General features: G+C 43.1%; 1 protein-coding gene and 1 long non-coding RNA gene across 3 annotated transcripts in view; both read right to left on the reverse strand.

Moving 5' to 3' along the window:
- tnrc6c2 (trinucleotide repeat containing adaptor 6C2) overlaps window positions 1-24,627 on the reverse strand; it is a 32,729-nt gene extending 8,102 nt beyond the window's left edge. The window contains exons 1-16 of one of the 2 annotated variants that reach the window (XM_088372842.1): window positions 23,884-24,627; window positions 16,583-16,683; window positions 16,329-16,350; window positions 10,115-10,492; window positions 3,342-5,768; window positions 2,586-2,789; window positions 2,176-2,342; window positions 2,010-2,087; window positions 1,840-1,897; window positions 1,619-1,761; window positions 1,382-1,528; window positions 1,131-1,277; window positions 849-968; window positions 647-730; window positions 297-426; window positions 141-227 (exon numbers count right to left, since the gene is read on the reverse strand). In XM_088372842.1, the coding sequence (XP_088228968.1) occupies window positions 141-227; window positions 297-426; window positions 647-730; window positions 849-968; window positions 1,131-1,277; window positions 1,382-1,528; window positions 1,619-1,761; window positions 1,840-1,897; window positions 2,010-2,087; window positions 2,176-2,342; window positions 2,586-2,789; window positions 3,342-5,768; window positions 10,115-10,492; window positions 16,329-16,350; window positions 16,583-16,645 (4,255 nt within the window). In that variant the 5' untranslated portion in view covers window positions 16,646-16,683; window positions 23,884-24,627. Of the gene's footprint in view, window positions 1-140; window positions 427-646; window positions 731-848; window positions 969-1,130; window positions 1,278-1,381; window positions 1,529-1,618; window positions 1,762-1,839; window positions 1,898-2,009; window positions 2,088-2,175; window positions 2,343-2,585; window positions 2,790-3,341; window positions 5,769-10,114; window positions 10,493-16,328; window positions 16,351-16,582; window positions 16,684-23,883 lie in introns of both variants that reach the window. The other variant, XM_088372840.1, reaches the window with a different exon arrangement.
- Window positions 1-27,790, reverse strand: part of LOC148399489 (uncharacterized) — a 98,222-nt gene that overhangs the window by 12,922 nt on the left and 57,510 nt on the right. The window lies entirely within an intron of this gene.

Consider the following 27,790-nt stretch of genomic DNA (forward strand, 5'->3'; position numbering starts at 1 on the left):
TTTTATTGGCAGGGAGCAGCCAAAAGTTACAGCTGTGTTAACAAACCCCAACTTGTTGCTACCATAGTAACCAAGGCTCTTGCCAAATTGACAGCGCTTCAGTAAACACACATCTTAATTGCGCTCTGTTAAAGACTCACAAAGAGGGTAGGTGCTGTAGGCGTTGGGTGAAGACAGCGGCTCTTTGGTGTGCAGTGTGTCGGCCAGGCCCGGAGCGTGATGTGGGCCTGCGAAAGAGTCCAGGGTTGATTTTGCAGATCCGGGGCCTCCGGTGGGGCCACCGGGGGCATGCAGACCAGCTTGGGAGGAGGAAGAGGAGGCGGAATGAGAGGGAAGCTGCTGCTGCTGCTTCATCAACAGCGCCTGGTAGAGCTGACGTTGGTGCTGCTGGATCTGCTGCTGCATGTTGGTGATTGTGCGTGCGACCTACAAGTGGATAGACATAGAGCAGTTGGGGGGGAAAAAAAATTAAAGTGGCAAATATTAATAGTGCAAATAAACATTGCCCACACAAGTACTGTTGTAACAATGATTCATTATCCACTCAAGTTGCTGTCCTGAATTGATTTTGCAGTCAGGTCATGCAGTCATGCTCCACAAGTGGGTCACATTGATCATCACAGGATTTTGTGCAGCATTGACTCACTTGCTGCTCTTGTTGTCGAATGGGACCGGAAACGTTACGTTGCGCCTGCATCATCTGCTGCTGGATTTGTAAACGCTGGTATGCCTGGGTAAAAAAAGAGGAACAAAAAGCACACAATATAAGTTGTTCAATTGATTGTTTCATGACTCCCTTGTCGAATCAGAAATGTAAAGTCAATCTATCAATCAAAATAGTGACTCACCATTTGCAGTTGCTGAAGTTGGTACAACAGGGTCATTTGTTGAGGGTTTATTGGCGAGGTTAAAAGTGCAGGGTTCAGACCAATGTTTTTTGCTGCAAATTGCAAGAGCTGTGCTTGGACCTGCAAGTAAACCAATGAGCTGTTGTGATTCATGAGTAAAAATTAAAAGCAGCCTAAAATACGACAGAATGGACATTTACGACATACTCCAATGCACAAGGAAGAAATATTTCCACATGTAGATTTCATAGGATTCATTTCTTAATGGTAGAGTCTTCATACCTGAGGGGAGAGAAACTGAGGCACTTGAGCACGTAGACTAGGCATGGAGGAGCTCAGAGGTGGCACTGGTGGCTGAGGAGGCTGCTGCTGCTGCTGCATGGCCCGGCTTTGTGCTGCTCCACTGTTGCCAAACATTCCACTGGGTATCTGGGTACAACAATGGATGGATGGATGAATCGATCCAGCAAGACATTCCCTCTAACCTTAGACTTTGTGCACACAAAATTGTATCGAAATGTTGCAAACATTACCTGTCTGTTGTTCAAGTTTTGCATGGCCAGCCCCGAGTTGCCCGGTCCCAGACCCTGCCCAGGAAGGCTACTGTTGGCCAGGGGGAGCTTCAGGTTGGGGGAAGGCATAAATGGTGATGGGGGGGCATCGTCGGAAAGAACGCCATCCTGGAATTGAGCGATGATAAAGGTGACAAATAGTGATAAGAGTGAGTAAAGACGAGCGAGTGACATTTTTCAAATACTCCAGCTTGCTACCTTGTCAAGGTAAGCGTTGCGGTCGGAGGGATCTTTAGAGAGCAGGGATGGTCGACACACCAGTGGCTTGTTCAGGCCGTTGCTGTAATCGGAAATGCCCATTGTACGCTTGTCCAGGTCAGTCTTCTTTTCCAGCAGAGCACCTGAGAGGGAGATAACGGTAACAATATTAGGAATATACGTACATACGGAGGCACACCATTCAGAAAATGCGAACTCACTCATGGCCTGGTCAAGATTCATGTTGTTGCTCTTCAATGCCTCCTCAGCAGGATCTCTCTGTAACAGGGATTCCATCAGTTCCTCGAACAGTAAACAAAACCGTAGCCTTCAAGAAGGCTTATTGAGTATGCATGTCAGTCTAGATATTTGTAGAATAAATGACGCATACCGGAAAACCCATGTCAGTGAGCTGTTTGATGAGACGATTCATGATCCAGGTCTCATCTGGTTTGTTGATCATCTTGCCCTGAGGACACAAAAGTCAAACATGTTTAAAAAAAAAAAAATCATGATCAATGTGTGCACAGATATGCATATTTCTTTCAAATGTAGACCTTGCTTGGGCCCTTCTTGGGTCCATTGCCCCAGGAATTGCAAGAGGAGCTGCTGTCTAGCGAGGTGGGGCTGCTCCACATGTCCCCGTCCTCAGTGTCCCACTGGCCTGTAGACATGCCCATTTCGTCCCCTCCGTTCCCCCAGCTGTCTTGCATAGGTTTAGGACCTAATGATAAAAAAAAGAACAAGTGCGGGTTTGAAAACGAATACTCGAGAAAAGAATTCCATGAAAATGCAATGTATGCCAAATGAGCACAGTGGGCAGTTTTGAGCTTGACCACTGGATGGCAATGTTTTCATTTCCACACACTGCTCATGAATAGTAGTAACTCAATGCAGCACTTGGTTTCAAAAACCTTCCAAGAAGACCAGAACCCAAAAAGTCACCACTAAGGTGACATTCATTTACCAGGCTTGCAGGGTGCAGCACAGGAGGGTCCGTTGGTCCTCCCGTAAGGTCCAGCCGGCTCATGAACACCATCTCCCCATCCGCTGAAACCGCCTGACGGTTTGCCCCAAGCAGACGTGCCGTTGTCCACAGCTGATGTTGGAGCTGCAGGCTCCCCCCAAGCAGGCTCTGATTTAGGCTGAACACTGGGGAGCTCTCCCCATCCTGGAAAACAGAGAGGTATTTCCTGAAAAGGTAATTGATATTCCAGAGCAATCTCGAATGCCATCACAATCAAGAACACTAATTGCTAACAGTTTTATTGTCCCTGGAATTAAATTTAATATTAACGATTCCCCTCAAATACTCATTTTACACTTATAAATGCAGTCCAACTGGTTAACAGCGGGGGGCAATGGTGTCACTCAATCAAATAGTGAGGAGTTACAGTTAAGTAGTAAAAGCACTGACGTCCTTTATGCATACGTATATATGCCGCCTTGACACATTTGAACTGTGTGCAATAAATTAAAATAACTGGACAGACTTAATTATGCATATGTGTCATTAAGACTAACCACTTATGAATCACCGCAAAAGAATTATTAGAAGGAATAATGCTTGGAATACCTAACAATTCTTGACGATAATGGTTTTAATGAGAATTTAGTCACGCCATCTGATAATGACTGAAATAGATGTAGTTATTTAAAACCAGTTTTGAACTACCTCCATGTATTGAGACCATACAAGAAAGTCCATATATGGTTTGTTTACCTGGGTTAGCAAGGGGAGGTCGACTCTGGGGGCCGGCACCAGGGTGTGGGGCACAAGTGTTGGGTGGCCCATAGTTGTTTCCGTGATGCTGATGTTGGAGATGGCTTGGAACGTTGGCATGGTGAGGATGGTGGTGCATTGGGTGGCCGTGGTGGTGATTGTTGCTGCCAGGGCCAACGGGGTGATTGTTATTGTTGGACGTGATCATGCCACCGTTCTTAATGGGAGGTGGGCCGCTGTTGCCTGGATTATTATTGGGATTATTGCGATCCCACATATTGACAGTCTTGCTGTATGTGCCAGGATCTCCCCAGGTGGATGTTCCGTCATCAATCTCCATCTTCCTACGGATAGAGGGAGGGGAGGGCTCCTCCCAACCTGTAGATTCCAAGCCTTGGTCCTGTTTGCTGCCACTGCTCCAGCCGGAGGTGTTCTGTTTGACAGAACCAGGACCTCCCCAAGAACCAATGCTACCCCCTCCTCCACTACCAGTGCTGCTCCCACTGCTTTCGGTGGTCTTAGAGGAGCCCCAGGTGCCCTGCACTGGACCATTGGCACGGGATGTTTCTCCCCATGTGCCGCCACTTACAGAAGACGAAGTAAGTTTAGCACCTCCTCGAATTGCCTCTCTCGGATTATCCTTCCATCTCCCATTACCTCCATTGCCTCCTTCTCCTTCCCACATGCTGCTGGGGGAGCCATTGTTCTTGCGCTCTGGTTCTCCCCAGTCTCTCGTGCTAGAACTGTTGGCACCGCTATTACTATTTCCCCAACCACGGGAGCTAAGTGGGCCCTCCCCCCAATTATTGGACTGGCTTTTTGTCATGTCACTGTCCCAGCTTGGTGACTTGTCCTCAGAGCCCCAAGATGTCATGCCTACATTTTTAGGTCCGCTGGGGTCTCCCCAGCCACTGGTAGTGCCGTTGGTGGCTTCTTTCTGTGAATGCGGGGCATCGCCCCATCCCGAGGAAGTCTCAACTGGCGGAGGTGGAGGGGCTCCCCAGCCTGATGATCCTTCACTCTCATGTTTTCCATCAGATCCATGCCTCGGATTGGTACCCATGTTGGGGTTGACGGTACCGCCATTGGTGCACACAGATCCACTGTTAGAACTAGAACTTTCAAATGTGTCTGAGCTGCTGTTGCTTTTGCCATCATCAGAGTTGGCTTCCTCCATCTCCCACACCGTGTGCTGTCGGATCGGAGTCTGTCCCCAACCGGTGTTACTGAGCACCCGAGGGTCCAGGTCTTGTCGGGGTAACACAGGGGTATAATCCATGCTTGAGGACCTATCTCTGTGGTGAGAATGCCCATCTCTACTGTCCCCACTACCTTCGCTGGCTGGGGCAGCTCCAGCCTGCTTACCCCATGATCCAAGTTGTTGCTCTTGACCAGAACCTGTAACGGTAGGATCAACAGAGTCCCACCCTTTCGATGCATCTCCACCTCCTGAGGATTTCCCCCAGTCACCCCAGCCACCACTTCCATTACTGCCGCCACCCCCGCTTCCTTGTCGGCCCCAAGCAGAGAGGCCTGCGGGGGGAGCTGCGTCCCAGCCAGAGTCTTTGGGGGAGTCAGCTGCCTTAGTTTCACCGCTACCCCATACAGAGCTGCCTGTTGTGTCTTCATTGAGTTGGGATGATTCAGTTGGCGACTGACCTCCCCAGCCAGTTAAGCCGTGGAGAGGGCTCATTGGCTCCTGAGCTTGTTGCTTGGTGTGGTTTGGTCCATCAGTGTTAAGGTTAGTTTCCATATTGAAGGACAAGCCTGTGTTGGTTGAAGGGCGCTGCTGTTCATTTTCATTAGCACCAACCATGCTAACCCAACCTCCGCCACAAGTGCTTGTGCCTCCAAGGCTCCCGTTGCCAATGTTTCCATTGCCTGGTGGGTGAGATGAGGGGGAGACCCCATTTGGGCCAATAACACCACCGCCGCCCTCTTGACCGAGAACAGGCCACGCTGATGGGTTGGCACTGGGATTAAGATTCAAGTTAAAACCGGGTGAGCCCCAATGATTAGGTGTGCCTCCTCGCCCTCCGTTCATTCCATCCTGTTTGGCATCTGAGCCCCAACCTCTGTTACTGGACAATGTGTTGGCAGACCCAGGTCCTGTCATCATGTTATTGTTTGATTTGAGGGATGTGTAGTGGGCCGGCTGGCCTGTGGCACCTGTGGCCATACTCAGAAAAGTATTACCGACGGTAGTGACAGCGCTGACGTCTGTGCTGTAGCTAGCTGAGCCCAAGGGGCATTCTGGTGCTGCAGGATGGCCGGGGTCACTGCTGCGGCTAATAGAGGGCCAAGCTTCAGTGTCACTTCCGTCAATTTTTCCTTGATTCCAGTTGTTGGCACCCGAAGTGCCGTCTGAATGCGAGGATGCTCCCCAATGGCAAATCTGGGCAATAGGGCCACTCCTGGGGGATATGTCTAAAGGGGAAGGAAACAAAGTGGGGTTAGGGTCGATTAAAACAAATGGTATGATAGAGAACACCCATAAAAAAATGAGAACACCCATAGGGCGTGTTCAAACCAGAGTTCTTCTTTTTCCCTCTCTCGTCTTTTCTACCTTTTAAAACATAATCTTTCCTTACGCTTGAGCTGCCCTAATCTGTTATTACACAGTGACCATCTCTCTCTGTCTATACCATTTTCATCATGCTTTGTGTGCCCACCCTCTTTCCTTGTGCAGTTAATTTTTCTCCTTCCTCAAACACCCAGCACAGTGGAGGCACATCCGTCTCCATCGTGGTTTTGTTAGCTGGGGCCTGAAAGGAAAGCCCAAGTGGAACGCTGCACATTTATCGGAATGAAGCCAAAATGGCTTATCATCCATCACAGCTAGCACTCCTACTCCACCCCCAAAACAATATAAACTAAAGGAAATTCTTTTCCCGAGTGTCTACAATACACGTCTCGCCCTCTGCATAGAACAGCAAGTCTACGAGCGGGGTTTAAATTTAAAAAAAAAAAAGGGACAATCGCTCCAAACAATTAATCTAATTTATATTCTACTGCACACAAAAAAAAAAATGTAATTTGCCCCAAGTGCACCCCATCAGCTACTAATTGATCGAATCAGTGCTATAAGAGGAAAATTAATCAATCCGTGACGGGTAATCAATGATGTTGTTAATTCAAGAAGCAGAGCAAAAGAAAAGCTATTGATCCAGAATGCACACACCCAAGGCACAAGCCAGTCAGATAGTCTTCAAACAATACAAATTCCCATCATTAATCTAACTAACACAGGCCAAGCAACCATTTGAAGAGGAAATTCCACCATGGAGAGGACAAAGAATATGCATTATTAAATAAACAGTGGCTAATTATAACCATTTAAAAATCTATATTAAGCTGATGGACAAGCAGTATAGAAAATGGATGGAACATCAAACTGTACATGTCAAATTTTTCTCTTATTTGTGTGCGTTTGTTTGCTTTTAAGCTCCAGTACAACACACAAGAAAGCGTCTGGGAATGCAGTTGTCGCCTCCAAACATTTATCTTTATTTCTCAGGCAGCTTTATCGCACAAGGTCATCAGGCTGATGGTCTCTGCATATTCCCTAATGCTGGCATGCATGCAATCACTTGCACAAAGGGAAAAAAAGCAATCCGTTATTAGATTTGTAAACATATGGGCTTGTGAGCCAAAGGGGTTTTCTCTACCATACGACATGTTTATGTGGAAAATAAAAGGTGTTTAAAGAAACGGACCACATAAGCAGTCAACATGTCCGAATCAACTTCAATTACAGATTTGATGCTTAACGGGCTGCTTCTTTACTGAAAGCAAATAAGACAACCACGCAGATGGTCTTTTCAATTACCGACCGGAGAAGCTTACACGAAGAGACGGTATCATTAATGGCTACTGATGTTACGACTGTCTTTGATCAGTCAGCACTATCTTTAGAGCCGCATATTTTATTAGTCTTGAAATACAGCAAACACACTAAAGATCCGGCCTCAGGAGAGTGTTAGTTGGGTTCATTCCCAAACCTTTGGGCTATTTTGTGTATACGTTTGTTTTTTTTTTCTTGTAGTCTTTTAAAATTGGGTCATATAAATTGATCGTAATTTGTAAGGGCCAGATACTATGTGGATCTGACATTAAGACTTTGAGCTATATTGTGGTGACCCTGTTAAAACTGGTATTGGCCCCATATACAAATATTTATATTTTATTATTTTGAATTTCAATGATAATTTATATGACTGTATTTAGCATCTTTACACTGCGATTATTTAACCCTTAAAACTAACTTCGTATACTTTGGTTTTTGTGTGTGGATTTTTAGGCCATTGTAAAATACAATACATCGAAAATATACTATAATAAAGTACAATATTAGTGCAAAATAAAACATTTGGTTAAAAAAGCAAGAATGTGTTAATGTTGTGTAAGTAATAAGATAATAGTGCATTTTAGTCTATTGTGCCTACCAATATAATAATAAATAAATGGCGTTATAAGGCTATGGGATAACATATAGCAGCATATTTTTCCTTCACCGCAAACCGCCAAATTCATTTGCTGCAACTCCCGCTCCTGACATTCCAATCAAAAAGTCTGCCAGTGTTAAATTATTTCTATCCATTATATGTAATGACACAGTAAATGCAGCGTTGTTTCATTGTCAAACCAGCTCATTCGTCAATTATGACTTAAAAAAAAATAATCGAAAACAAACCGCCCATTTTACTTCTGCTCATACTCCCAAATGGTAACAAAGCTGCTTGTTTGCATGCATGAATGTGCAAGTCTGTGCATGACAACTGCCAACAATCTGGACCTAAGCTTAGTTGCTGAAGGGCTCCGATAATTAAAAGACTGTTGGTGCATTACAACGGTACGTATACATGCAATGAACATAAACGGCAACACTGCAATCTGGATGGCAACAGCCTGCAAATTCAAGCAAGAGATTAATTCTGACAAGACAAGGTGTCAGGATAAAAATGGGCATGTTGCCAAGAATTAAATGCCACTCAAATGAAATGGAAGGAGGTGTGACAGTGATCGGGAGAGCGGGGTGGTGCGGCGAGAACATCCAGAGGGGGCAGGGGGTCGATTACTTGCGATAGAAAGCAAAAACAAAGCCAGAACAACTCTTTAGTTACTGTGAGGATGTATCGAGTAAAATATAGGTTAGCGATGTGTGTTGTGTAGCAGGAGTAGAATGGACATTTAGTAGTCTTTCTAATGGGTCTGATCCATTACTCTTTGAGGAGCGCTTAGAGCCCTATTTGGACCAAAGGAGGCATACGCTTGTTTTTGTTTCGGAACCAGTGGTGGTGGGGAAAAGTCATACGAGGATATAAAACTCATCAGTCATGTCTGTTTACCGCTGCTGGGCAAAGAAAAAAAAATAGCACAGTGCAATGGTGTCTTCTCAGGTTTCACTGATGGTGACTGGATTAATGAAGTCACCCGGGGATTTACTTGTGTGCCCTGAGTGTGTGAGCAAAACAGGCCAATAAAAACCATCATTTTTTTTTTTTTTTAAACCAGAGTACTTTTGGGGTTTATTTGTAGATTTAAAAAAGCAGCAAAAAAAACCCAACAAAAAAATCTAAATTTCTCCTTTCTTTTTTTTTTTTTTTTTTTTTTAAAACAAAGTATGGCAGAATAGAGCTGGGATAGGCTCACACACTCAAAAGCAGAAAAGAAACTAGATGGGAAATTACACGAAATGTGTCCGGAATCCCCCATTACAAAAAAAGCTCATTTCAACCAGATATATATATCCACACTCTAACATAAGCTACCCAAACAATAGAGCCGAGGGTCCTTAAAGCACCACATGCGTCACCCCGCCTACCCCAAAACAGCTGTTGGGCTGAAGTTCCCACAAGTCTTAAAAGACCCCCACTCCAGCACCTGCTGCTGGGCAAGCCAGTCTGGCCTGGACTATTGAATGATCCCCAGTCAGCTGGCTAGACCAAGATGTCAAAGTGGCAAAAGGGTGGGGGGCGGCGGACGAACAGCCTTGAATCTATGGCGGGCTTCCCTTTCAGCTTTTAAAGCTGTTGTGTTGCATTTGGATCGCCAGTTGGAACATCCACACACTACGTTGGCCTTTTTCATTGTGTCTGAAACCAACACAAAAGCTTTCTATCAACTGAGCTGTGTGTGTGTACATGTGTGTCAGCTGGCCTGCAAGGCAGACACGCATCTGAGGCGACACAACTAGGTCAGGCTAGATTTCCTCCAGCTGCACCCCCACAACACCGATGAGGCACCGATGTACAAAGGCTGCTGCCACCTAAAACCGTCACCATAACCTCATCCAAATGCGGTGTCCAGTCCTGACGTGGTGCGGAAACACGGAGGTTGATGTATTCATCCACATGAGCTTTAGTGCTTAAGACCACGGGTTTTAAAACAGAGCCAAGGTTTAGGCTTTCTACTCTTGTGTCAACAATCCAAATTTAGCTGAGGGAAGCCTTTTACTTGAACCCGAGGCTCAGACAGGAAATATGAACGCATATGTAAGTTATTATAAAACAAATCCTCACGAGACAAATCCTCAGGGCGTTTGTCACATACAGAAGAGCTGACTGCAGCTTGTTGACTAGCTAGCGGCTAGCCTCGAAAGAACAGCTGAAGGTGTTTGGATTTATTATTGAACAACTGAAAATGGTTTGCTTTGAAATTTTAAATTTCAAAACAGTCAAGATGCACAAAAACGGAATAATTCACCGCCCGGGTTGGAATTCAGAAACAAAATCAATCCGAATACATGGAGGGCTTTTAAAAAGGGCACAAACCTGAGAGTTGTTGGTCTGCAGTGAACTCTGCTGAGTTTGCGCTAACGCTGCTGGTACTTGTCGAGGACTGAGAGTAAGGTAACGAAGGTGACAACGAGGCCGGGAGAGCACCGAAGGCTCCCGCGGGCAGCGGCTGGCCTCTCTTCAGTAGCTGCTTGTGCTCGTGCTGCCGGAAGCGAGGGGGCACCTCTCGGGGTGGGTAGCGAGCGCCGGCAGAAGACGACGGGCACTGCGGCTGAGCGGCGATGGGATTGTGGAGCTGGCTGCCGCAGGAGGCGCGCTTGTCATTTCCACAAGACAATGAGGAGGAGAGTGGCAGCGTAGGGCTGGCGGGGTGGAGTGTGCAGGGACTGGGCTTAGTGGGAGCAGGCTCTGGCACTGGATGGATACCACCCACAAACACATAGATGGAAGACAGGCAGGAAGCAAGGTATTAATTGAAGCGTTAGGTCGCATACAGCAAACAGTTTGTAGCATTCACCGCTGCCTAATGTGCTAGGGTCAACCCGCGACCTCCAGTACAAGCAGTTGCAAAGAACGCTTTGTCGATTTGATGGTAAACACTCAATGCGGGTCGTGTTTTGTATAGTCCCCAGACAGAAAGAGCATTTGACACGACAGCTGAGACTGCTTTCACTCAAGGGACGAATGTGCGAGTGCTTCGACTGAGGGAGAATGCCTTTGAAAACCAGAAGAGGGATAAGTATAACGCATCAGTCAAGTTCAAGAGTTGAAAGTCATCTGAGAGCCGAGCTTCAAGCGGCGATTGTGCTTGTTAGCAAAAAAAGAAGAACAGGCAAGATGGAGAAATGAATGGAGACGAGCAGCAATGACCAGGATGCATCGAAGGAAAATGTCAAGTACTTTAGACGTTGAGAGGAAAGACAAACGCCTCTTCTGTTGGTTTGCGTCAAACGTCTTTCGCGAGCACACGTTTCCCCCTGTGATTTTAAACGCGCATGCAGAGAGAGTGAGCTGCCTCCAGCAGTATCCGGCTGGCGGTCGGCCCGGAACTGCAGTCGCTGACGCACATCACTTGATTAAATTCTGCTCGGCCCGCCTGACAGTCCAGCGGCCAATCGGAATGCAGGAGAGTACCCCCCCCCCCTTCCTCCTCTCTTCTTCTTCCCTTGCATTTACAGCCAGCTCTTCTGTTTTTCCATCACAGCTACCCCATAACCCACCTGCTCTCCCGCTTTTGCTCTCCGGCTCTCTCTCCATCACCATTATTTTTGCCTTCTATCTGCCTCTGTGCCTTCATCCATCTTGATCCCGCCCACTGCTCTATGGTGCAGCAGACTGCAGTGACGAAACAAGAAACCATGCAACCTTTTCGGGACTGAAAAACGTGCAAATCTTGTCATCACGCTTAGAGTTAACTTTGACTCAAATTTGATTCTCTTCCCATAATTTTTTGCCATATTAGAGATTACAAGTATCAGTATCTCTAAGAATCCATAATCTTCCCCCGGAAATTAACAAGTTGGAATATGTCAAGTGAATAAGAAATAGTACCTGTGAGAATAAAAGCTCCCTTCTGTCCTGATCAAATAGATGTATATTAGCCAAGATATGTCTTTAGTTTGGAGGGAGACAGATTTTTTTTCGTAATTCATGAGGGCTGGGTAATAGTTTTATAGCATCAAACAAAAGGCCACAAAGGGGAAAAAATGGAGAAGATGAGGGAAATCCCTCAGATGAGAGTGAAAGATTAAATGAGGAATGTAAAGCACTTTACACTTCCTGCCGATGAATGGGAATGAGATTCCGCACAGTAAATTAAGCGTAATGCGTTTGAACCACATTGAAGGGATAAAATCCTCTAGTGGAGTCGCTAACAACAGTGGAGATACGAGACCTGTGTATTCTGGTACGCTCCTTTTGTTGATTTGAGTCATTGTCTTGTTTATAATACAGCAGACTTGTAGGAATATTCATGCGCTACGGGCGGCTCAAGTCCCAAATCATAAATTAAACTTTAATAAATCATGAAGGCGCAGCAGCCTTCGACTGGTGTCTTGGAGTGCAACTAAACTACGATTATCGGCCTTTATTATCATACATTGCACGTTTTGTTATATGAAGAGATTACAGACATGAGCAGTCCAAACACTTCGCAAGTGCTTCAAAAATAAACACATTTGGTCAAAAGAACAAAATAGACGTTCTAGCACGCAAATTAAAATGTGGAAAATAGATAAAGCTACTGTTATCAACACAGGTGGACTTGTAATCGTCGCGGCATATCGGATTTCCATGGCCTTGGGCTGTTTATTTACACAACTGCGGATGGGAGGCCATTATTTTGACAGATATTTTCGGAATAATATTAAACAATATTCTGTTCACGTGACGTGGTGTATGTCGCTGCTGTTTTGGTGAGCAATGCATTTCAAATGGGATCGGGAGTTACTGTATTTTTTGTGCCTGTGCTAACCTAATATTGCAAGGCATTTATTGTTTGTGGACGATTTGTTTATATTAATTGCAATGTACAGAATTTAGAAAGAGTATATTGTTATACATTTTAAAATGAATACACCACATCTTTTGCAATTTACTTTGCTTCAGGGTCACAACAAGGGCCAGTCAGAGATTGTGTGAGGGCCAGATGTGGCCCCTGGGCCGTACCTTGCCTACATCTGGTCTATTGTCTTCAGAAGCACTTCATTATGCAGTCATGTTTGTCATAGTGGGGGATGGACACCATGCACCGGCATATACGCCTTGCACAATGGTGACATGAAGTCTATGTGTAAAATTGTATAAAATAATGTAAACATTTAGTATTTATTAGGGTACATGTCTATGCACTCTTGATAATTCCAAATCTCGAGGAAAGCCCTTTAAATCGAGGTTAAGCGAACTAACTATTTTATGTGAACTTATACATATGCATGTTTAATGCAATGACTTTTTAGACACACGAGGGGGGGGGGGGTGTCTCTCTGAGGTCCCATCTGTCTGTATTAATAAGCTAAAAACATTCACAGCGCATTAAGACAAAAGCATTGTCATCCTCACCCTTTCTATAGAAGAAAAGGGCAGTTGCCATAGAGACTGACACTGTTGCCTCCTGCACCTCAGTTTGCCTCTTGCGGCCTCATGTGACCTTCTCCCATGCCATGCCTCCTCCGTCCTTTCCATCTAATTAGTGCCCCACACCCCCAATCTCCATCTTCACGCTAGCACCCCCACTTCTCTCTCGTGGGTCACGCTCGTTTACTTCTCCGACGTATGGGGGATGCGAGCTACGTGTTAAAGCGCTTATGCTGTTTGTGTACATTTGCAGCACTAAATGTCATCATCTTAATCTAAAGAGTGAGCCAAAGTGTGTAGGACTGCCACACTGCATATTTTATCGAAGGAGAGGGAGCTCTTTAAATCAAATAAATAAATAAATGAATAAATATGGGTCATTTGCAAGGTTAATGGAGTTAAAGAAAACTAACAAAATAACCTTCAGACTGGCATTTGGGGATTGTGCTTGATGTGATTACACGATTCTTTGTGATTTTTTTCATCTTATCGTGCATTCAACAAATACTCCGTATATAAAAAAATAAATGAACTAAAATGAAAACAATGCAAATTAAAATGAAATTATTAAAAGCAAAAAGTCCAAATGAAATAAAAGAAAATAACTGGGGGTGAAAAAATATTATAAAACATGTAAAGGAAAAGGGGGCTTGTTATTATCTCTTATCTTATTATTATTATTATCATGAAACATAGCGTAAAATAAGTCTCCTTTTTCCAGACCAGTAGCAAAAATGCAAAGGAACAATCGTGAGCATCACTGCTATTTGCTTCAATGTGGTGTCAAGCCTGTGAGGAGTGAGAAACACCCTTGATGCCAACACACTGACATCCTTTCAACTCTAAACTTGTACGCAAACATCTTGGCCTCTGAGCACGGGCAGAACTGTCACTCATAGAAGCTAAGTCACGTCTCATTAATAATCTGCCATACTTTAGAGATGGAGAGAGGCTCACTTTGCAAGGGAGGAGGGTGAGGCAAAAGAAGAAGAGGAGGGGGAGGAAGGGGGGGGGTCCAGAGGCATCAAATGGCCTCTCTCTTCAGCAGCTTGCGAGTGATTGCGCCGTATGAATAGACAAAGAGCGAGGCATTGTTTAGGTTTGTGTGGCCTTCTTGTTTCCTATCGTACTGACCCCGAGCTCTCCTTTCATCTCTCGCTCTCCTCCGACACTCCACATGCATGCTGGATGACTACACAGGAGAGGAGGGGGGGTCAGGGGAAAACAATTATGCTTGGCACTCATAAATCCAAGGGACGTAATTCGCGAGCTATTCACGATTAATTCTTCTGAGTGTTTGTAAATGTGGCTAAGTGAAGAGAAGAGCGCCGTTGATGCTTAAATAAATGAGCTTCTAATTGGATTGTGATTCATGAAATTCCCTTGTTGTGTTGACGCAATTAATAGCATATGAAATTGCAAATGAATCCAAAACGGAAACATGCACTTCAATTGCGTTTATGTGACTCTCTCACGTTGATCGTCATTAATGGCGCTATCATTGCATTCATTTTTATTCCCGCCAGGACGAAATGAAACGACGGGAAGTAATGGCGAGCGTGTTGAATAGGAAGGGTCAAGGTAGCAAATCCTGTTTCATGCATTCCAATGGAGCCGCTCAAGTTGTGGCAGATACTGCAGGGATGAATTATGATCTGCCATCATATCATGAAGTTAGCAACTCAATAAATTGTGGGCGTGTCACAAGTGACAAATGACTGGAGCTGTATTGGAATGTGACACATTGCATCAAGGTTGTACCGCAACTTCTTCACAAACAGCCTTTTGCTTCGCTAACATTTCCATAAATGCCATTCCCAGCAGGTTACGAGCAAGCGATATGCCACCACAGCTCAAATATTTCTGGTTTCGCAAATCGCCGACATAAGCATTGGCTTTAAAATCGCTCCGTACGGAAAGGAGGGAGGAGAAGGTATATATATATCTTTTAATATGTGACACAAGGTTTGACAGACCTCATGTTCTCCTGATTCTTATTCTCCATCTGTGCCGGCCTGCTTTTGTCCAGGTTGGGGCTAATGTGAAACAGACCAACTTGACTGTGATTGCAGATTGCGATGGAGAAATGTGTGTGTGCATGGAATGAATAATCAGTGGAGGTAGGACAAAGGAGGATGGAGGCCCTGTATCAGCGCTTGTGTGTATGGGGGGTTGGAAACGGGCAGTATGAGGCAGCCTGCTGGATGGAGCCCTATGCTAGTGCAAAGCGCTAAGCCTAATGGGGGGCAGAGAAGTTAATTCCACCGAGCTGGGGCTTTATCTCATTTTCATACATATGAACGCGTCGGGCCGAGATCGATTACCACAAACAAATTGAAATGCTTAAGAGACCAAAAAGCCTCGCAGACCGGTGAGCAGGAAAGATGGGACAAGGGGGGGGAGGGGGGTGGTGACGTGAATCTGTATGTGTCTATGAATATCTGAATTTACCGATATGGATGGAAAGACACAAATAACCCTTGCATACTGATTGCTAGCTTCCCACACACGGCTATTATTCAGCTCCACGCATGAAAACAACTCATTCCAGTCAATAAATGCCTTGCCTTGAAGAGAAACGGCAGCTAGGAGCAAAAATCAGAGGTGGCTTATTGCATGATTAGAATCCACAACACTTTCTTTTCTTCTGAAAACGACACCCAATTACTTTGTCATTCTGTGTTCCCTTCTCACTCCACATTTCCTCTAAATTTCGTACCATTGACGGCTATAGACATGAAAGATCTACTTGTTTTACATGAAACACTAAGGGTAAGCGAGGATACATTTTTTTTTTTCCAACCTCTGTCCTGAGGGATGAACACACACACATAGCTGACCGCCTTTATTTCAGCTTCTCCCTTTTTTGCCTTGACTTCTCCCTAGCGCCCTTTGTAAGCACAACACACTGTGCTCTGTCAGGATGGCCTCACGCTCCACTGCTTGCTGCTGCAGGCACACCAGACGTCGCTTTGCATTTCACTCGACTTCTCTGTGTATGTATGTTTTTTTTTTTTTTTTATTTCGAGCACACAATTGCGCACGTCTGCATACTGTACTGGATGTGTCCAACGGGGTTGCGCAAGGACACTAAAGGCTATGCCTGTTTAATTTTGCAGCTTTATAACAATTATAACTTATTATAGACATTTAGAAATAGATGGCTGGTACTCACCTTTGGGTTTCTGTTCAGCAGCCTGCAAGAAAGAGAAATAGACTACCGTGAAATAAGAATAAATAAACAAATATATTTTTTTTTAATTCATCATTAGGCTTGAACAGACATGGAGCTACAATCAGATGCATAAAATATTCCAAAACGTGAAAAAATAATCTAAAACCCTGATTGATTGTCATCACTATTCCTTAATTTGTTTGACAAAACCATGAGATTTATTTATAAATTCAATGGAAGTGCGTGCGAATCACCTTTTTCTGAGCGATGTCCTTCTTGATCTTCTCTTCTTGTTTTTTCTTTTTCTTTTCTTCCATCAAATGGTTGTCGTTCTAGTTTAGCTTGCTTCTCTCAGCTGTAAAACAACAGAGTGAGAATTGTGTGATTCACTTTCTCCATATTACAAGGTACACAAAACTGACATGTCATTGATCAGAGCCTTCCAAACATATTTTTGCAAACTAGAAGCTCCTTCCATTTGATTTACTTCGAGCCATGGCAAGAGTGCTGAGAAAAACTTTCAACAACATTCCCTTCATATGTAAATTGCGCTTGACAGGTCCGAGGAACATTTTTCCCTTTAGTCAAAAACGATAATAGAGACCTATAAAAAAAAAAAAAGAAACTATTGAAAGTGGGAAAAGTGACAACATGAAATTAATTAAGAAGACAAATAAAGCCAGTGACGAGCAAAAGTCAAAATCATTGTGGAAGGAATCAACGCAGGACATTAACGAAATGACAGAATAACAGAATACTAGCTGTGTGAGTCAAACTTGACGCATAACTTTCCTGAAGGCCAGAATGTGTTGTAATCCCTTCATGACAGCCAGGAAACTATTGGAAGTACAAACTGGGTCTTGCGTCCATGTTTTTGCACTTGTTCTTTATATGCTATGGACACTGAATATTTTATCATATCAAACTGATGATACCTAAAAATTAATCATCATCATGTGAGAGTAATCTGATACCTTTGGGAGTGCTTGGAAATCAATCCTATGCGCTAGGGGCAATTTAATACATCACAAAATGCGTAAACTAATAAGATTTTTGAGCAGAAGCGTGGCTCAAGATGGGATATACAAGGGCTCACTCTTTTAAATATTACCAACACAATTGTCACTTAATTTACATAATCAGCCAAGTCTTTTTAAAATTATGCACGGCACTAGGGCAAATCCCACAAGAGGTAGTATCAACTTACTCGTGCTAGCAAGAGATGCTGAATAGCAAGTAGGAGAGTTCAGAGGTCATGCTAATCATAGTCAATAGTGAATTAGCAATGCTAATGTTGGCAGATGTGGCACTGAACACTGGAAGCTCAGTCATCTTTGCAATAATAAACGATGAGAAGAACATTGTTTTGTCAACAATGTGGGCTTTAAAAAATTGCAAGGATAAAAATGTTATCCTTGGTATTTACTTATTCAAAGATGTAGCTTGTTGAATATTGATTGCCGTTTGGATCTGCGAGGAATTCTCGCCACTTCCTGGTTGTCTTATTTCATGATGTCACTCTCAGTTTCACACCATCTCATCTTCATCTGTCCAATGACTACTTTTTAAATTAAATCTGATTTGCTTTTCAATCCTCTCTTTGTGCAAAACAAATTTTCAGTGCACATTTGAGGGAAAACTGACACTTTCTTGAGGGTGTTTTTTCTTTTAAACGTGACAGCAAGGACAGCTGGATTTTTTTTTTGCTGACGACAAAAATGGCAGGGTAGGCTCCCTCGCATATCCTTATTTCTTTCTCTCTCTCTCTCTCTACTGCTGACACAAGCATCTAATCAGTGGTGACCCAGTACTGCATAATTCAAACCCTGTATTCTCAAAACAAACAAAGTGCAACCTCTGATGTATTCATATTTCGAAACAATGAAAAATAGAAATCAAAATAATCAACTTCAGGGTCAAAAGAAATGAATTTCATGGAAATGCTGGTGTTTTTTTTTATTTTTCCTCCTCTGATGTGATTTTCTTAACAACCCTTGTTGATGCCAATTATTCTCTCATGAAAAATGTCAAAAGGCCTCCCAAAAAGGCAAACATCCTTTCATGCACAATAAACGGGGTTCTCTGGAGGCACAGAGACTATTTGTGTGATGTCATTCATGAAACGTTTACCTCATAATTTAATAAGAATTGGAGAAAAAAAAGGTTCCCCTGTATGACTAAACACTTTCTTTTGACTATGACTTGATTGTAGTTCCACAGAACCGAATGACATAAACGGACATTGTGGGAGTAACTGGTACAGCTGCATGAAACACAGAATAGCGAGAAGAACAGTATGCAGAGAAAGATGACGACACACACACACGGTCAAGCCCAGAAAGAGGCAACGCTTGACATAGAGAGACAGCAGAAAGTCAGTGTGTCTGGTGCCTGTCTTTCTGTCAGAGATTCCGGGGAAAGCGAAAGGGGGATGGAGGAGAAATACAAGTGGGCGGATGAGAGGAAGGAAAAAAAAAACAGGCGGCGGATGAAAGCAGACAGAGAACAACACCAATTAAGAACGACAGCCGCCGGAGAACCAGACGAGACGGAATGAGGAGCTAAGGCTGAAAGTGGGGAAAGGCGGAAAAGAGAATCCTCACTGGGTGTAGTAAAGAGAAAGAAATAAAAAAAAGGAAGTATGCATAATGGAGGCTGGTAGACAAGGAGGGAGAGCGAGAGAAGTGGGGGGGATAACCGTGTGCCTTGATTACTAATATCCATGGGATGGCGGAAAGAATAGCGAGAGGGATACAAGGACGATAGGAACCTCAAGACGAATCAAAAAAGAGACGACGCTGCAGGGAAGACATAAAAACGTGGCATGTTTTGAATGACAGGAGTGAAGCAATATCATCTGCCATTGCTAGATGTTGTGGTAAACCTGCGATCCACCACTGTTGCCAGTTAGCTGAGCCAGACATTCCTGTGGTTTACAAAAAAAGCCACATGACTTTTATGAGGGAACAAAGACGGGAGCTGTTCTTACCTGTGGGATTATTATACAAGGTCAGAAGTTGAACACAAACTGTAATGTGGCGCTAGTTCAGAGTTTTTTTTTTTTTTTTTAATATCCTGCCTGCTCTAAGTCAGCTGATAAGCGGTTCAGATAATGGATGGATGGATATAACAAATATGTAGCTACTGTATCATTTTGGCATGTTCTACTTGGAAAAAGCAAGCCTGTGAATTTAACAAGCGAGTTTGTTGTTTGTAATCAGTTTCACCTTCCACTGGTGCACGAAAGTATAAAACGTGCTTTATTGCCACGAGACCGGACTTGATCAATGGCTGCTCGCTGGGATTTGTTGACGTGACTGAAGGTGGGCGGACAGTTGTGTTGAGGGAGCGGATAAAGTCCAACACTGAGGCAGAGGGAGTTGGTGCTATAAATAACACCTTTGAGGTTTGCACAAGGGTAGCTTCGCTGGGGAAGCAGCCAAGTTGACATGAAACTTGAACATGGCGGCAGCTCGTTAAGAAAGAAAACATCACGAGAATGAGGCCTGCTATGTCTGCTTAAGCTGACAGAATTCAAAAACGTGTCAAGGCATCCTTTTGGACTGATTGATTGTCTATAAAATGCATGGTGAAGTTTAGGGCTGCCATTATCGATTATTTTTAGAATCGATTACTCCATTGTATAATTGGACACAATTTTATTGCTGTTAAAGTTTATTAAGAAAACATCCCAATTGTTTTTATTAACCAATTATTTTACTTTATTTGCTGTTCTTTAGTGATTAAAAACAATTAAACAACAGTTAGTCAATACACAAGTAGGATTGATGGTCATTGTCCTAACAAACGATAAATCAGTTGTAAAATAATTATTTTGAGAGTTTAAGTTTATTTATCTTTATTTAAAGTTCATTTATTAAATGGATTGGACAATGCCTGAATGTTTCGAAGTCTTGTTTTAGATGCCAGCAACATGACACCGCACAAAGGAAAATGTCAAATATCTGTCAATTTACAAATCGACAACAATCTGAGTCATATAATTAAAAGCCGAAACAAATGAACAGACGACATTCAGTGATGGACACCCTCAAACTCTTGATTGCGTAAAGTCCAATCGCCATATTTTCAGTTAACTGTGCGGATATTAAATAAAAAAAGACTTTTCGAAAAAGGGAGGCTCTGTAGCCTTAACTCTAATCTCAGGAAAGAGCAAGCGGCGTATGCTAGTGCTATTTACAAGGCCTTAACCGAGGGCTTTAGATGTGCTGTGGGACTCGAGCCCTGTTACATAATAAGCAAGTCTGTCTAATGTTAGTTTGACAATGAAGACTGGAACATTTAAATTGGATATCCTGCATATTCCCAGTCAGGCTTCTTCCATGTGATGCCATGCTCCTTCCCACCGTGCCTCCAATTAGCCAACACGAAAGCGAGGGAGGGAACAGGGCCCCCCAAAATAAAGCTCCATACACTGAACATTCCCCTGGAGCCGTGCCAAGACTCACAAGCGTCAGCTCGCCGGGTTCCAGCTGCCCCCCCTTCTTAACCTGGCTTATCCCTGTTGGGCCCCTTAAACCCTGCCCCTTCTACTGACACATACATTGGGGGAGAAGGAGGCATAGAATAGGCAACAAAAGTAAATTATTCAATCTCCCCTATAGGACAAAAGTGATATCCGGGTTTCAGCATCTTAAAATACAGAGCTTTTGTGGGAATCCGATGACATTGATAATCAACAAAGTGTTCTTTTTAGGAATATTTTAAATACGTTGAGTGTCTTGGTCTTTGTTCGCATTAATTTTCTTTTTCACCGTTACTGCTGAGAACAATCTAATCCACATATACTACTCAATTATTTCAATGTCTGCATTAAATTCAACTGACGGGCATCCATTTCCTTCAACCACTTTGAAAATAACCATTGGCAGTCTACATGATAATGTTAATGGCTTTTGACAACCACAAAGTGAATCCAGCTGATTGCGCTGTCAATGCCCCCTTAGACTGGAGCAGCACCCTGCGGCGGTGTTAAGTGTGTTATCTATCTGTTCTGTGCCAGTTGTGTGAAAAGCTTTATAATAACGAGCTCGGTAACCACCACGGTTCGAGCCTGGGCGAAGGTCAATGACCGGGGAAAAGGGGATAGACGACATAAGCCACTCTTCTGAAGCAGGACTTAGTGGAGCCAAAAGAAATTCTTGAAAGCAACTTTTTGTTTGTTGGAACTTGGAGCCTCTTGGGAAACTGCTTGAAGTCTTTGCCAAAAATGCTTGCCGTGAGAGTTGTGGGATAGAAAAACTAAGTGTACTACAGCTTCCAAGTTGGCATTGTGATAAGCACAAGGACAGCAGCATGAGGACCAAACTGGGTGAAGTGTATTATCAGTAAAAGGTCACACGATAGAAAACAAACCTTGGGTAATATTTTCAAATAGGACACAGCAGGCGGAGTGGGTTTGTTCTTGAGGATGTGAAAAGCCTTCAAAAACAGTGAGCTTCCAAGAAAGAAAATGCCAAATACACACAACCGTGACTGATCTCCTTTTTAACTCAACCTTCTTAAGTGTGGCATAACACGCCGCCAGAGATGAATTAATGTTTTCTGTCTGTATAGTTGACAAAGTCCAATAAAAGCTTTCAAACAACATGCAGATCTTTTCTTCTAATTCAAGGCAACTTGTAAGAGGATTCACCCGCACGAGGTGAACACAGTCAGTGGGAATGCCCCATGGTTCATTACTAGGTCCTCTAAACTTCATAACTCATTTACAGCCTGCCATTTTCAAACTCCCCCTTAACCTATGACGCGAACAAAAAATAAATACAATCCAAACAGCTGATATTGAATATTTGGATTTTTAAAATAACATCTTGAAGCAATGAAGAAAAAAAATTCCAATAATAAATAAATAAAATAAATATTCCAATAATCATTCAATAAAATCAATAGAATACTTGATTCAAAATATATTTGATAGCTGCAACTCTTGCTATGGATGACTTACTGTGTTGCAGACCTCGCTTTTGCACAATTTCTCCAGACAGTATCTACTAATTTATCTTTAATTGATTCAATAGATCTTTAACTGTTGAATGGTCTTAACTAGTATAGAATCAAAATAGAAGAATAAAAAAAAATTACTGCATTAACTGTACTTGAGATTTCACAGTCAACAGTGTCATACAGACACCAAGTATGACACATCTTTGCACCGCTCAATCTCATCAAGAATGTCATAAAAACAGGGACTGGCAAACCGTAACAATTCTATGGCAGCCACAGCCACTGCATTTGAGCTGCAATCATTAATCATAAAAGGATTTTATCCACCGGGGCGGCTCGCTCAAGTCCAAGTTACGTGTTCTTTAAAGGCCGATAGAGGGGGACTAACAGCAGACTGCTTCTTAACAAGCGTGAGCTTCATCTCCTCCCCCTATTCTATCGTTTATGGGCAGCAGAGGGCCCCTGCGAAATCTTTTCACAGCCACCCTTTTATTTGCAACACGTCAGCCTTTGCGAGAGATGGGTGGGTGGCTTGGAGGGACTTGACCCTCCAGAAGAAAAAAAAAAAATTGTGTGTGTGAGCCAGCTGGGTGTTTAAGGGCATGCGGGAGGCACCTCATGACCTGATTAGCAACCGCAGTGCATTAACTAACTGCCAGGACCTTGAGCTTGGCCCAAAAAATGCTTGCGCACGCCAGTAAAACAGCATTGAGGCTGCAGGAAAGCATTTCAGCTCTACACATGAATGCGTGTTGTCGCTTCTCGCAACAATTTTCTCATTTCACCACGGCACTGGTGTGTGACGATTGAGATAAGACAGTTCTGACAGAAGACAGAGGGAGGAAGATAGGGGGGGGGGTTGAAATTGAACAGGAAATTATGTACTTCAATTAAGACACGCAGAAGAGATATTAAATGCTGTACTTAGGCGCCTGGGGATGCGGGAAATGGGGGGGATGCAATGCAATGGAAGGCGACAGTTCAATCAGTATCTGGAGCTGAGGTGGAGGAACAGAAGATGGGCGTCTGGATAGTTTAATAATGTTCTTGGAATTAATGTAGGGGATTTTACAAGATATATGACGGAGTTACAAGATGACATGAACCACAAGCAGATTACACAAATTCAGAAAGGCATTTTGCATTCAATATGAAAGCTGGCATCATGGCATTGCATTACAGCAGAAGGTACCCCCCCAAAGGCATTTAAGCCTTTGTACAAACCTAAGGAAAGGAAAGTAATACATTCTTCGCTACGTGAAAGAAACTATTCACATGTGCAGTGTGTTCTCAGTCCCGCTCAACCAATCACAGAGGAGCTGTGATATAACACTTAAGTTCCACGTAGAGTTTCATAGTAAATAGATTTATAATGTAATCTTTACATTATTCATTACATTATGTGGACCTCTACGTAATGCTTCTACTACATTCAGCATCACATTGTTATTTCTGCTGGAATCCCCATTGAAGCCATTGCAATTTTTATTTGCAGGGTTAACATAAAATAGCGAAGGACATTCTATCTTCGAGTTGATAATCGTATGAGGACTAATAAAAGAAAGAAATATGGTGAATATAAACTTACCTTGGGTGAAACACGGCTTTTGCAGCTTTTAATCAATCCCCGGTGTCCTCTCCAAAGTTACCCGTAAAGCGATGGAGCAGATTCAGTAAAGACTTGGCAGCTTCGCCGGCGGCCGCCGTAGCAGCTTGGTGACAGGATTGCGAGGTATACAACGCCCCCCTCTTCAGTCCCACATACAAAACCACAATTTTGTATTGTGAAGCTTGAGGGAAACATTTAAAAAATGCCGCACGAAATATAAACGCTAAAAAGCCATATGCGATTTAGAATAAGGGGCGGGGAGGGGGAGGAAGCGTAGGCAACAACAACAAAAACAAACGATACGAATAGGAACGACCTTGTAAAAGGCAGCTAAATTGTTACAGACGACGTTAGCCAGTAGAAGTTGAGCCCGCTCAAAAAAAAGACAAAAATAATAAAGAAAAAAAGAATGGCGCAGTTTTTTGTCCGGATAGCCGACAGCCGTCCGAAAGCCAGCCGACCAACTTGGTTTAAAGTGCAAAAAAAAAAAAGAAATGTTTCGTTTTTAGGTGACCAGCGGGACGACTAGTGACGCGCCGGCTACCGCGAATGCAAAGTGAGAAGCGACTCCCGGAAAATACATTCTGCAAGGGTCCAGACGTCGCAGAGCACGGCCATGGCAGGCGTTTCAGTGAGCTCTCGGCGTCAGTGGTCTCGCAGCCATTTTGTTGAGACTAGCAAACACCGCAGTGTCGCTTCTCTCCTCCTCCCCCGGAGAGCAGCCAGACCAGGAAGCGGCTGAGGAAACGTCACTACGGGCCAACCAATCGGGAGACGCGACGAAACTCCGCCCCCGCCCCCAATTTATTGTTCATATTTAAAGAAAGAAAGAAATTGTTGGGCACACTCCCAGAAACACTACAATATACCCTGACTGTCTGATGTGCTCTTTCTTTTATTTTTTTTAAAGCACCATGTCAATATTAATAATCCCAAACAACAGCAACATAAAAAAAGTCAAGACTTTCCCCCAGCCATCCATTTTCCATACAACAAAAGTCCCATTTAAAATGAGAATAAGATGAAAATAAGAGCTCATGAGCAATGGTGATAAATTATGGATGATTCCATCTGTCAAAGGTTAAGGTCATATCATATATGATTACATAATTAAACGTCTGTTTCTGCTTCCGCCATGTAGACCATTAGTCTACCCTGCATTAGATTTAAAGAGAATGAGTGGAGGCACTACAGGACAAAAAGCAAATGATGGTGTTCACGCCCACAACGTCGCAAACATCCATTGCTGAATATGAGCCTGAATGTTGGGTTTCTGTCCATGTGTGAATAACACTTCATTCTTCCACTGTACTGTTGACACACATTCATTTTAAAATGAATTTGATAAAAGTGACACACTCTTTAATTAGATTTGGCGCTATTGTTTACCATTTTAAAGCGAGCAGGTATTTTATGACAAATGTATTACTAATGGGGAGGACATCTGCACAGACGATCTCATTTTTATTTTCATTTGCATCTCATAGCGGAGATAAAAATAATACCAATGTAATATTGGTCTGTATTTCATCAGATACAGTCAAAACTGTAATATTTTCTGATACTTATCATGTGGAGAAAATTCCATATAGTAGCGTAGCTATCGCTAACACTGGTTTTAGATCATGCGTCTTTGATTAATCCACATTTATCATCACAACAAGAACCTGTTAATGATAGAAAAATGAATACAGTGCGCTTAATTTGTCACATGTCCTGTAAGACACCTTTAATATTGAATGCTAATGGCGCTGTGTGTTAGCATAACGTGTAAAACCATTTCACTATCTTTGATTTGAAATGATATGTCAGCAGAACCACATTAGTGGAAAATTGTAAATAATTCGTAAATAGCAATGTAATAATAGTCTGGCCATTTCATCCAGAACTAGTAATCAAATTCGAGCACTTTTTCTTATAGTTTGTCTACCCAAATCGACCTTTGTCAAGAATGTCTTGACCAGGTGCTGCTCAGACACATGGGGCCATAATTCCTGCCTATTCATGACATGATGGATGAGGTCGCCCTTCTGCCCTTACGATCACGTCTGCACAAATCCTGCAGAAAGAAAACGTGGCCCCTCTGTCCATTCTCTACACTCCTTTCTCATGGAAATCAATGCCCGGCGTGAAGACTATACACACAGACACACAAAGTGCAGTGGGAACAGGTCAAGACTGCGCATTACAAAGGCAATGGCTGACCAGTGAGAACTTGCTTAGAAATGCTGAGGGCTCTTCCACATCACTCATAGAGACTATTAATGAGAAAGCCAAGGGGCCCTGGCCAAAAGTTTTTTTTCTTCTCCATTTTTAAGCAAGATGCCCAAAGCTTTTGAGACAACCAGCACCAATACAATAGAGAAAGCAGATGTTCTGCACTCAGGGTTAAGGAGGGTGAGCGGAGAGTGGAATGTCATCAGGAAAAAAAAAACCCCTTGAGGCATATATGTGGATTGCGAACTAAGTCAGCCAGTGCTTTGGTTTATTCTGGGCCTTGTACAAACCACGTAAACATGTAAGTGACCTCAGAAGCACTTGAAAGGCATTGAGCAATGCATTCCATGTTGTGTGCACTGCTATCTCCATTAATAGCCATTCATATTATCTTCCTATGACTCAATGAAGAAGGAAGACACTTTGATTATTTTGGAATTTCAAAAACATTTCTCGTGAAGTAACTTAAATAAAAGTGGTATTTTCAATCGTCTTCGAGACAGTGTGCCTGTTTTATTATATGCAGTGCATCATAAATAAAATAATAATAAATAAATCTTTCTGTCTAACCCCAGGTATTCTTTTCCTTAATGTTTCTCGTGAGTCCTCCAGTGTGTGTAATTGCTTTGACATTTACTCAGGTTGCTGGCAAAGGCAAGACAATGGGAAAAGATCTGCCAGACATTCTGATAAGAAAAAAAAAGACACAAGTTGAAGAACTAGACGCGGAACTTCACATCTTCCCCTCTCAGACAAAGACCTTGCTCTGTTTTCTAGCCAGACAGCCCTCCCCTCCTTTTTTAAAAAAAATAAATAAAAAATTCAAGTGAGTCTGTACACACTCTCACATGGGTGCACGTGTGGCCGCAAATGCAAACCACATGCATTTTCCCTTGTGGATGAATATAGTATCTATATATCTATCATTTTGGTCACATATTGCAGATGCACACCCTCAGCTATGTCTTCAGTGGTTACATGCATATTTAATGCATGTGCTCCGTGGCTACATTTTGTCATTTAAACACATTTCCCACAGGAGGAAGTATCCCTACCCGGAAAACATTAATAACCAGGCGCGTTCATAAAACATTTCCAAGAAAATTGCACAAAAAGAATCCCGGGAGCCATGGCTTTTGTGTGAGTCAAAGTATATTTCATAAAAGGCCAGCTCGGAAACAAAGAACACACAAGATGCAACCGTTCCTATCTTTTTTGCAAGTGTAAAAAGAAGTTAATGATGAATTCAAAACAAATATGTATTGTGTTCTCAATATATATGACTCTCTTCACAACAAGCCTCCAGGTGATTTTGCAGTTCTTGTACTTTTAGACTTATCGTCAACTTTCACTTTTTCTATTGAGGAGCCAGGATAAAGATGCATTTGCGGTTTTGCCGCTAAGCTACGCTACATCGCAAAAAGCAACAATTGCAGTTCCATCGTTCTCGTCAAAGCCTTCTGGGACGATAGCAACCAAAATCCCCTGAAGAAAATTCACTAATTAGTACAAATGCTCACTCCAAAGGAATCAGTTGAACATTTCATCTTGAATCATACCACAAGTTCTAATTGAGGTTTGTCAGACATTTGATAGCAGATCTTTGAAATCCTCCCTCCCAAGATGGAGCTTTGCAGAATGTGTTTGTTTGTGTTTGTCAAGGACTGAT

The sequence above is a fragment of the Syngnathus floridae genome, chromosome 4 (genome assembly GCF_059516105.1).
Source record: "Syngnathus floridae isolate MCC-2025c chromosome 4, RoL_Sflo_1.0, whole genome shotgun sequence".
NCBI classification, from domain to species: Eukaryota; Metazoa; Chordata; class Actinopteri; order Syngnathiformes; family Syngnathidae; genus Syngnathus; species Syngnathus floridae.